General features: G+C 46.3%; 1 protein-coding gene across 2 annotated transcripts in view; it reads right to left on the bottom strand.

Moving 5' to 3' along the window:
* The window catches only part of Dip2b (disco interacting protein 2 homolog B), a 197,576-nt gene that overhangs the window by 15,316 nt on the left and 170,610 nt on the right, over nt 1-11,650 (bottom strand). For both annotated transcript variants that reach the window (XM_013348681.2, XM_026782823.1), the window contains 7 exons: nt 10,468-10,589; nt 8,377-8,488; nt 5,059-5,168; nt 4,498-4,628; nt 2,439-2,607; nt 1,541-1,711; nt 665-726 (listed from right to left, as the gene is read on the bottom strand). In XM_013348681.2, coding sequence (XP_013204135.2) covers nt 665-726; nt 1,541-1,711; nt 2,439-2,607; nt 4,498-4,628; nt 5,059-5,168; nt 8,377-8,488; nt 10,468-10,589 — 877 coding nt within the window. The remainder of the gene's footprint in view (nt 1-664; nt 727-1,540; nt 1,712-2,438; nt 2,608-4,497; nt 4,629-5,058; nt 5,169-8,376; nt 8,489-10,467; nt 10,590-11,650) is intronic.

Below are 11,650 nucleotides of genomic sequence, written 5' to 3' on the forward strand. Positions count from 1 at the left end.
GAACTAGCTCTGTAGACCAGGCTGGTCTCGAACTCACAGAGATCCGCCTGCCTCTGCCTCCCGAGTGCTGGGATTACAGGCGTGCGCCACCATCGCCCGGCCTCATTTTTATTTTTATTTTTAAACTGCAGAGCAAAAACACTTTTTTTTTTTAAATGTAGACAGAGGCTTTCTGTATAGCTCTGGCTGTCCTGGAACTCACTATGTAGACCAGGCTGGCATGAAACTCTCAGAGATCTGCCTGCCTCTGATTAAAGGCATGCACCACCATGCCCAGTTCCACAAAAGTATTTTTATATAGCTAGGAACGAAGATTACATTTTAATTACAGAACAAAGCAACAAGCCATGCCTGGTCCACACGTCTGTAAAAATCTAGCAGAATGAGAGGCAGGAAGATGACTGTAAATCTGAGGCCATCTTAGGCTACCTAACAAACTGGCATTTCAAACCCTATCCCACCCCTCTGAATGGAAACAAACAAACAAAATAAAAATGAAAACAAAAATCCACCAAATGCCAATGAAGCTTTCATTTTATAAGAAAAATTCTACCATTTATTAATAATAGACATGAATCCTTTCCCTTCTTCCACCAGCCCTGGAAATCCAGACACGAAGAGGACGGGGTGCTGACCCCGAGGCCGAGCCCTTTGCTCACCGTACCTGTCATGTCTCAGTGACTTCAGGTCTACATACACAGTCGTCGGATCAGGCCCAGAGGTTCCCTAAAGAAGAACAAACCAGCACATGTTTATTTAAGGCTAAGTGAGCGGCCTCTGTACCACATCTCACAGAAGCACGGAGGCCCCTGAAAACTTCACTCTGGCAAAGCCAGAAGATGGGGAATCTTGGCCCTGGCATCCTTAGATGTCTCTGAAGCAATGGAACAATAGCAAATGCAGGGGTCTTTCCTGCGCAGGTGCAGGGCTCAGAGTAGGGACGATAGAAGCCACCATGCCAAAACAGATGGGAGCAAGGGACACAATGAGATTCCACAGGAAAGTATCGTGACACTTCCTGCAAGCCACTTGACCATGGTCACAGGAGCACTCCAAGTCTTGGCCGCCTTCTTTCTCTCTTGTCCTTGCACTCACCGACCTCAGGAGCCTCCAAGCAGCATGAAATCAGACTGCTCTAGACCCACCAAGAACAACAGGGCAAAAGAATAGATGCAGGTTGATTTTTAAAAGGCAAAACATGTAGGAGACAGGAAAAAAAGAAAGCTGCTATGTATTAGCTGGGCTTGGTGGCATACACCTTTAATCTGCACTCAAGAGGCAGAGACACGTGGAACTGGATCGCTGAGTTCAAGGCTGGCCTGGCCTACACAGAGAGTTCCAGAGCAGCCAGGGCTACAAAGAGAAACCCTGTCTCGGGGAAAGAAAAAAGAGGCTGTATTCTGTATGTATACTGTATCTTAATTACTAAAATGCAGGCAGGACTTGGAGAAGTCCTGGAGCTCTTCACTTCAGGAGAAAGCATCACTCTGGAGCCTGCTGGCCTGCTTCACTAACAGCAAGAATGAGCTCACGGAGTCACCTGTAAACATATTGCTACGTTGACTCTGGAGCCGAACGTGGTGCTGACAGCTCGAGGGGACAGACCGATGTCTTTAAAGAGTTTGGAGAAGGACTGCTGCAGGGTGATGCGTGGTCGCTCCTCTGCGACCACCACACAGGTCCTGATGCAGGAAAGGTTGATCCCTCTGGTCTGGAAGAAACATGGTTAAGAAGATTCCTTTTTGCTCAGGAAAAGCCAAGATCTACTTTCTTAGCCCAGAAATGGAGAAAGGCAGCTTCAGAAAGGAAATGCTAAAACACCTTCCACAGTCAATTATCCCCGGGACATCTGATGTGCTCTATGCCTGCTGTGATAGGGCCAGGGTTGGATAGAAAAGCACTGGTCATTGCCAAAACCCCAAACTCAAGTTTTTCTTTCTGTGGTAGTGTGTTTCTGGTCCTGCCCACTTTCCCTCACATTTCTCCTCATTTATTAGGACCTTGGACACTAACTTTCTACCTCTTGTTTTAGTTCTTGGGGTCCTGTTTCTCTGTTAAAGAGAATTTAGTACTTGACTTCCTCACACATGGTCACTGGAAACACACATAAGCCCTTTTCTTTAGGGAGTACCCAACCTCAGTATTCTGAGGTTTTCATTTTACTAGGAAGAAAAAAAAACTATCAGAGGTAAGTTTCCCATACTATTATATAAATCAATCCCCACCCCTCCACAAAGAATAAAATTAGGCTTTGAAAGAATGCATTAAATTAAGGAAAAGTAAAGTTAAACTCTCTGATCTTTACAAAATAGCTTCCCAGTCATCTGGCTAGAAAGAAGACAAAGGGCAGACAAGCTGGTCTGTCTACCTCCCTCTGCGCCAGCATTATCAAGCCCTGGCCTTCATCAAGGACATCACTTGCTGGGGCTGCTCCTCACCTTTAGCACCTCCACTTGGTTCCCCAGCCCTTTAGTGCAGAGCTCCATCACGGAGTAGGAGCAGAAAGTGTCCCTTATCTTGTACTGGTTGACGGTGGCGAGCCAGAGGAAAAGGTTGTTCTCCAGCTCCAGAGGAGGAATCAAGACGGATTGGTGCCCGGAGTAGACACTGCAAAGAATAAGTGGAGAGCTGACTTGCGCTTACTCTCTGCACCAGCAGGGCAGAGGCAGCAGAGGGACACGTTAGGGACAAGGCTGACCATTTATCCTGTTTCTGCACGACTTACAAGACATGTGACCACAAAAACAAAGTAGGCTACAGTAGGACGACCCAAGAGCACAGGATAAAGACAACCACTCAAACTGAGAAAGTGGGGAGCACTCCAGATGAGTGTCTACAAGTGGGAAGGCAGAGGAAAAGCATGTAGGGTGTGCGTAACATTCCTGGAACAGACGCACAGGATGAGGCCAGGAAGGCTGAAGCAGCCGTGAAAGGTCTCACACCAAGTGCAGCTCTAAGCTGCTATAAAACCACCATGGCATAGGTTTTGGAGCCGGAGCCACTGAAGACTGGGAGACGGTTAGACGGGCTGCGGAGTCTGGGCAAGGGATGGCGACAGCAAGAGAAAACGAAAGGAATGTGGAGTCGCCGAGAAGATCTACAGCCACGACCTCAAACCTCTAAACTCAGTATCACCAAGAGCCCAGCAACACCAGAATTGGGGTCTGGATCAATCCAGTCTAGAAGATCTCATCAGCTTTTTCTTCCATGTACAATGGGTAATTTGCCAGGGTATAAAAATACAATAATCCCTCTAGCCCACAAGAGGAGACCTTGATCTCATGGTCAACCTTCCATTTTAGTCTCCTGCTAGACTCACACGATCAAGCCATCATACCTCATTCTGTTGTTGCTTTGTTTCTTTTCTTTTTTAAAGGAGACTTGTATTTATTTATTTTAGTTTTTCAGGACAGTTTCTCTGGGTAGCCCTGGCTGTCCTGGAACTAGCTCTTGTAGACTAGGCTACTCTCAAACTCACAGAGATCCACCTGCATCTGCCTCCTGGTGCCAGGATTAAAGGTGTATGCCACCACTACCTGGCTATTTTTATTTTATGTGCACGAGTACTTTGTTTGAATGTACATAAGTGTATCATGTGTGTGCTGTGGGAGTCAGAAGTGGCGCAGCTCTCTGAAAACTGGAGCCACAGAGTCTTTTACAAGAGTAGCAAGGGCTTTTAGCCATGGAGCCATCCTCCCCAGCCACTTCTTTTCCTTTTAGAGGTATGGTCTTGTTATAAACCATGCTGGCCTTATGATTCTCCTGCCTTAGCCCCTAGAAATACAGGTAGACATTCTTGCTCTTGTTGAAATGTTCCAAGACCCAAAAGTGACTTTACGGCACAGATGGGTAATAGGGACAATGAACCAATGCGCATTGCATGTAACTGGCAGAGGAAGTTGAAGATGGCACCCACATTGTACTCTGGCCCCGTGGACAGCCATACCCAATGAAGACAGGGACACAGAAAGAGCAGAAGGAAGATGCTACAGGAGAGACAGGCACTTGGAAACGTTCTTGGCATCTCTACAGGAAGTGAAACTTCAGGCCTGAGATATGGTTTTCTGGCAGGCAGTGAAAAGAGCAGAGACTTTCGAGTCCTCAGGAAATAATCTGGTCAAGGCAAACTGCTGCGTTCCAGCCACATGATGTCACTGCATCCCTCTATGCTCTTCCTGCCCAGCCTAGGGCGCGTCCTGCTGTCAAATGTCAGACGTCACCTGGAAATCATCCTTCTATCTGGCATGGCTTCTACAACTAGGATTACAGGATGGGACAGAAAGCAGGCGACAGAACAGTGCCATGTTCCAGGAGGCAGAAAAATAGGTAGGGAGAATAAACAAACAATCACACAAAACTAATCAAACACCAGAAACACAAAAGGTGCTCATATTTCGGAAACAGTAGCATTTTACTAAAGTTAACTAAACCGAGAAAGGGAAAGGGAGGAGGAGATGGTCACAGCCCCAAACCCACAGGCAGGCTTCTCCATCCTACCTGCAGAGACACCAGAGTGCAAAGCCAAGTCCACAGTACGGGTCAAGACAGATGGCGATCTGCCGAGAGGAGTACAGCTCACACTGGAGTTTGATGGCTCTACAGAGAGCATTGACAGCAGAGTGGGACATCTGCAAAGCAAGGGACACACACGGGATACAGCTGGCACCCCACAGGCACAGGAAGTGCCCTGACCAGCTTTAGCCCCCAAACTCTCCATGTGATGTATGGATTCCACTGCTTCATAGCCTAGCCTAAGTACAAACTAAGAAGATGGGTTTCTACTCTGCAGCTGACACAGCCTCACGGGACCTGAACCGATGGCTGCACATAGACTTTACCTAGAGCTCTTACTATCTATAGCACGTGTACTCAGTCACAACACTTCACAGTGCAAATCCTTTGAGATAACTTTCTCCGGAAGAGCCAGTGCTCAGATGTAAATATAGCCGGGACACTTGACCCTCCACCCACTGGCCTCTGGTGCAGCCGGCTGGCCTCCACAGCAGAGGTCAGCCCACTGTGGCCTGGCATCTCACCAGCAGAGTGAGACCGCTTTACCTTTACTCCTGTAAGCATGCCAGTTGTGGAGACACTAAAATCAAGATATGCCAACATCTCAGGAGTGGGTGGTTTATACAGCTGAGGTAACCGTTTCCTGGGTAAGTCATCTGCAATGCAAAGAAGAAAGCTGATGTACAGCAGACATGCCTGAACACAGAAACCATTGCTCTTTCACTGCTTCTAAGACGTGTGAAGGTCTCAACCTCCTGTGTCTAACCCAGCAGCTCACTATTGTCACCCTCAAATGCAAGCAGGAGCCGTGATGCCACTAGGTAAAGGTTACCTGCAATGCCACAGCCATCAAATTCATTTGCAGATGTCCCAATGGTAACATCTTAGAAAAGGCAGAGTGCTGGTGTTCCATCCCAGAGGTCAACTATGTCACCAGCTCTGTGTCCCTGGGCTTACCTGACATCTCTTTTTCCTTTTCTTTAAAACAGATCTCCAAATATCTACCTTCAATGGTTACTGGAAATTTAACTCACATCAACCACGTAAAATTTTTTTTTAAAGATTTGTTTATGTATACAGTGTTCTGCCTGCATGTATTTCTGCAGGCCAGAAGAGGGCACTAGACCTCATTACAGACAGTTGTGAGCTATCAAGTGGTTGCTGGGAATTGAACTCAGGAAGAGCAGTTTTTAACTTTTAAGAGCTTTTAACCACTGAGCCATCTTTCCAGCCTTAAAATTTTATGTTTATTTATTTTATGTGTATCTGTGTAACCCTAAGTGTATGTAGGAGTAACATGTGCATTCAGGAGCCTCTTGAAGAAGTCGGAAGAGAAAAGGATCCCACCGGATCCTGTGAGCTGCCATGTCAGCTGGGAACTGAACTTGGGACCTGTGCAAGAGCAGCCAGTACTCTAACCTCTGATAACAATTGTGTATATACTCAAGATGCATTAATTATTCTTATGCTTTTTCCCATTAAAGCGTATCACAGATTAGTGTGTCACATTAGTCATGCACGGTGTGACGGTGTTGACTGTTAACCTGACAGGAGCTGGGATCACCTGGAGACAGCCTCTAGGCACATACATGGGGGGCATTATTTGTGTCAGGTTAACCTTGGCCTCGAACTCGCAGAGTTCTGCTAGTCTCTGCATCCCAAGTGCTGTGATTAAAGGTGTGTGTGGCCACCACTGCTGGGCATAGGATAATCTTGATTAGGGTAACTGAGCTCAGATATGGTGCCTATTGGAGAATGACACCGTATGTGAGTTTGGTTCCTGAACCACATAAAAAGGGAAAGGCTAGGGGGCTGGAGAGATGGCTCAGTGGTTAAGAGCATTGCCTGCTCTTTCAAAGGTCCTGAGTTCAATTCCCAGCAACCATATGGTACCTTACAACCATCTGTAATGGGGTCTGGTGCCCTCTTCTGGCCTGCAGGTGTACACACAGAATATTGTATACATAACAAATAAATAAATATTAAAAAAAAAAAAAAAAGGGAAAGGCTAGGCATAGGCGATCATTCCTTGCTCTCTTCCTCCCAAGCCCCTGGTGCCTGGACTCCCCACCAAGACACACTGCACCTTGAGCTGTGAGTAGAACCACCCTTTCATTCCTTATGCTGTTTCTGCATAATATTTTTTTTTTGGTCTGCATAATATTTTACCACAGCTACTTAAGAAGTTAGACAGCTCCCTCCTCTAGAATTTGGAATTCTTTTCTTCCACTCATTTAAAACACCTACAATTGCCTGACATGCACAGAGCCCCGAGCAGGGCTCACTTCCGGGACTCCAGAAAACTAGATATGGTAGGATAGCTTGCCCTTATCCCAGATTTTCAAGTCAAAACCAAGAATATCAAGATGTCCCAGGCTCAACTATGCCCCTTGGTGGTTCTTTGGTTTCTGGATTAAGAAACCATCGTGAATTTTAAATCTCCATGTCACTGGGTGGCTATCTCTGGTTATGTGTTACCACTAGGGCCCCACACTATAGCTGGACATTATACCAAGCTCTACGTGCCTCACTTTATATTATTGTCCAACCTGGAGAGGACTCTCAAGAGCAGCAGCAGTATTTAAGCCCTGTCTAAGTGTAGAATCCCCACTCTTCCTGTTCCACCAGTCCTCCAGCTATTCCCATATCTGAATCTGATTGACTATCACTAAAATTCATGTACAATCTTTTTTTCCCCATTTTTCAAGACAGAGTTTCTCTGTAGAACAGCCCTGGCTGTCCTGGAACTCACTTGTTGGCCTCAAACTCACAGAAATCCTCCTGTCTCCGCCTCCCAAGTGCTTGGATTAAAGGCATCTGCCACCACTGCCCAATTAAATAAAGTCTCTGTGTGTAATAGTCCTGGTTGTCCTGGAACTAGTTCTTGTATACCAGGCTGACCTTGAACTCACAGAGATCTGCCTGCCACTGCCTCCCAAGTGCTGGGATTAAAGGCGTGTGCCACCAATGCCTGGCTAACATTCTGGTTTTCATATCATAACACATTGGATAATTTGATATTTTGGGGTACAGCAACAGTATTTTAGAATGGGGTTACACAGCAATTTATGAAGCTCAAGATAGAGCCCAGGTCTTCTAACTTCTAGTCCCTTGTTTAAATTATAACACATCTACAAGTCAAGGGTCAGACTGTCTTAATAGTGTGTGTGTGTGTGTTTATGTCTCTATGTGCCACTGGAGGCCAGAGGTCAACCTTGGGTGTCATTTTTCAGGAGTCATCTCCCTTGTTTTTCTGAGACAGGGTCTCTCTCTCTCTCTCTCTCTCTCTCTCTCACTAGGACCTGGGGCTTCCCACTTAGGCTAGACTGGCCAGTAAGCTCTAGGGTCCTGTCTCCAGACCTCTGTGCCCAGCTGTTTATGTGGTTCCTGGAGATCAAAGGGAGCTCCTCACTCTTCCACAGCTACCAACTGAACTACCTCTCCAGCCCGTCTCATGTATATGGCAAGAAAATATAACCAGGTACAGATACCTTCGGAGGGTGCCAATGCAATGCCAAAACACCATTTGCCTTCCCCCTACCCACCCCGAGACAGGGTCTTATGCTGTGGCAAGGCCTGGGCTTGAATTAATAATCCCCCTGCCTCAGTCTCTAGAGTCCTGAGATTATAGATATAGCAATCACATCCAGCAAGATACTTTGTTTGGAGAGCACTTAGCATATGATGGGCTGGTTCTTGAACGTGGCTTTACTGTGTCCACCATGTTGGTAGTACACACAGGGTATCTGGCTTTGCTCCGTGAGCAGACAATGAAGGTGTCACAACACCAAAGCTGTGCAAACGTGTGAGATTCTAGGAAACCTCTGGTAGTGAATGGTAGCAGCTCTAGACAACTCCTTTCACCTGTGTCAATGATAGTTGGCCAGGTTTTCACATCCACAGCTGCTGCTGCCTCTCGAGACTTCAGCAACCTCATCAAAGTCTGAGTGGTGAGAATACACGCTGCTTTGCTGACCTAGAAACAAAGGGACAGCAGTAAATACCAGAAGGCTTAGCGCTGGCCGCTGCTAGAAGTAGCTTGCTCACCATACCAGCCAGGGTTGTTTCATTCTTTTCCTCTTGTGTTTTTATTTCTGAAAATGTGGCATGCTTAATTCTCCCAGGCATTTTTAACAGGGGCTGCCTCCTACACCGGTCATACTCTCAGGAAGGACGCTGCAATCCTAATCTTCGTAAAGACCTAATAAACCAAGACGTGGATTCTGTAGTGCTTAGGGAATGGGAGGAGATAGTGGGCACACCCGGAACTGGTGTGTGCAATCTAGACCTACGGTGCACACCAATCTGGCCATGGATCCAGACTGAAGTGCCCACACAAACGGGCTCTGTTCAGCTATGCAGGAAGAGCAAAATGATCTACTTTCACCACAAAGTGCATCAACAGAAAGAAACTCCCAGTGCTTCCCCAGGCCTCTCTGTACGAGCTAACAAGGACATTTTTGCTGAATTAAAATGTAATGAAATCATCTGTGATGAGCGTGGCTCTATGCTGTGGCTGAGCTGCTGACACAGCAGCAGCTCTTGGAGAAACAAATGCCAGTCAGTGCGCTGGCCCAGGCTGCCTTCTGTTAAAGGTCTCAGAATATGACACAATAGAGATTTATTCAATTTTAATTCTCATATATTGTAAAACTTTCTATCAACCCTAGGACAAAATTCAGGACATTTTGTTTGTTCTGGTGTTGCTAAGGCTTAACAAGCTCTCAACCACTGAGCCATATCCTGGCCCTGCACAGCTTTTTAAAAGTTCCATCTTGCCGGGCAGTGGTGGCACACGCCTTTAATCCCAGCACTCGGGAGGCAGAGGCAGGCGGATCTCTGTGAGTTCGAGACCAGCCTGGTCTACAAGAGCTAGTTCCAGGACACAGGACAGGCTCCAAAACCACAGAGAAACCCTGTCTCGAAAAACCAAAAAAAAAAAAAAAAAAAAGTTCCATCTTTATTTTTTTTCTTGAAACTCCATATGCAAATGCACTGTCTTGATTATGTTCACCTCACCATCTCCTCCAAGTCCCTGTATCTAATCTCCCTCCCAGTTTCATGCCCTTTCTATAATTTCTCATTAATTAATTATCCTCCCCCCAAGACAGGGTTTCTCTACAGCTCTGGAGCCTGTCCTGCAATTAGCTCTTGTAGCTGGCCTCGATCTCACAGAGACCCGCCTTCCTCTGCCTCCCGAGTGCTGGGATTAAAGGCATGTGCCACCACTGCCCAGCTGATTAACTTCCTTCCAAACTACTGAGTCCAGCTAGCGCTGCCCATCTGCACACAGCATGGGTCAACCACTGGGACACGGGAACCTATCAGTGGCCACACTCCTAAAGAAAAGCAACTTCCATTCCTCTGGCAGCCATCAACTTCTCAGCTGGGGTGGAGCCCAGGTAGCCCTTCCTGCGACATACCGTTTAAGGCTAAATATACAAAATTAACCCAAAGTGACCTGACTGGGAGGACTTGACATGCAAAATTACACTGGTTCTTGTGCAGTAAAAACAAGTCAGCCAGATCATCCCTTGTTTTGAGAAGGGAGGGCGAGCTTTATGGGAAATCACTCAGCCCTGCTCTACTCTACCGACAGGCACCATCCCAACCCTCAACTATCGCTCTCCCATTCACTGAACGATCATCGCCACTTTGGCCAGAAAAGGGAACAGCTGTTAGTCTGGTTTTGTTTGCCTGTTTATTTCTTTGTTTTGGACATAGACTCTCTACAAAGCCCAGGTTAGCCTACAACTCTCATTTGTACATCTACCTCCTGAGTGCTGGGACCACAGACACACACCACATCACACCACACCACACCACACCAAGCTGGGAGACTTCTTAGGAGAAAAATGTGACAACTTGGCACTACATAGCAGGAAATTACCGGGGTTCTTAGCTGTCTGAATGTGACTCTGAAATGGGGCAGACACAGAAACAGAAGGAACTTACGTCAACGATCATGCGCACCGTGGGCAATGTGGCGGTGAGGTTCTGAGCATGGGGGGGGCGCACAGTCACAGGTACACACCCCGCATACAGGCAGCCATAGAATGCAGCGATTAACTCGATGCCTGCAAGACAGAGGGCACTGTCAGGGGAATCATTTAGCCACTGCTACCGCAAGAAACTGAATCCAGAGTCTGCAGTCATGTGACAGGTATGAGAGCTAGTTATTCATCTGGTGTTGAGTTTGTTTTGTTTTTGTTTTTTCAAGCAGGGTTTCTTTGTATAACAGTCCTGAATGTTCTAGAACTCTATCTGTAGATCAGGCTGGCGTTGAATTCACAGAGATCCGCCTGCCTCTGCCTCACAAGTAGTGGGATTAAAGGCCATGGCTACTCAGCTTCATTTGGTGTTGACACAGTCTCACAGGCAAGCATCACCACACCTGGCCATGTGCATTATCTGACCACAATTCAAACAAAACCCTGACAGAATAAATTTCAATAATTAAGAAAAATAGTAAGTCTGGCATTGCTGGGCGATGGTGGCGCACACCTTTAATGCCAGCACTCCTGGAGATAGAGGCAGGCAGATGTCTGTGAGTTCAAAGCCAGCCTGATCTACAGAGTGAGTTTCAGGACAGTCGGAAATACACAAGAGGAACCCTATCGAAAACTAAAAAGTCTGGCATGGTGGCTCACACTTGGTATTTGAGAGGTTGAGGCAGGCATATTGCCAAGGGTTCAAGATCAGCCTGGACTACATAGTGATAGTTAAAGGCCAGTCTGATCATCTTTAAAACAACAACAACAACAACACAACAATAAATAAATAAATAAATAAATAAATAAATAAATAAATAAGGAAGCATAGGAAACAATTTAAACTATATAAAGAGGCCCAGGAAACAAGGAAGGAATATATATATACACAAATATATTTGGGTGGTCCAGCAATGGAACCCAGAGCTATGACAGGGCTAGCAAGTGTCATGCCTCTGAGTGCATCCTCAAGGTGAGACGTGAGTTCTTAGAAGATGTTTATTTTCTATTACTTGGGAAAAATGGTTGCAGAAATCAAGGATTTTAACTAAGGAAATAAGGACAGGGAGGAACTGTCAAGCTTTCCTTGCACAAAGGCTGTTGCAAGAAAAGCAACTGGAAGGCCTTTTTTTTTTTTTTTTTTTTTT

The sequence above is a fragment of the Microtus ochrogaster genome, chromosome 15 (assembly GCF_000317375.1).
Source record: "Microtus ochrogaster isolate Prairie Vole_2 chromosome 15, MicOch1.0, whole genome shotgun sequence".
Lineage (NCBI taxonomy): Eukaryota > Metazoa > Chordata > Mammalia > Rodentia > Cricetidae > Microtus > Microtus ochrogaster.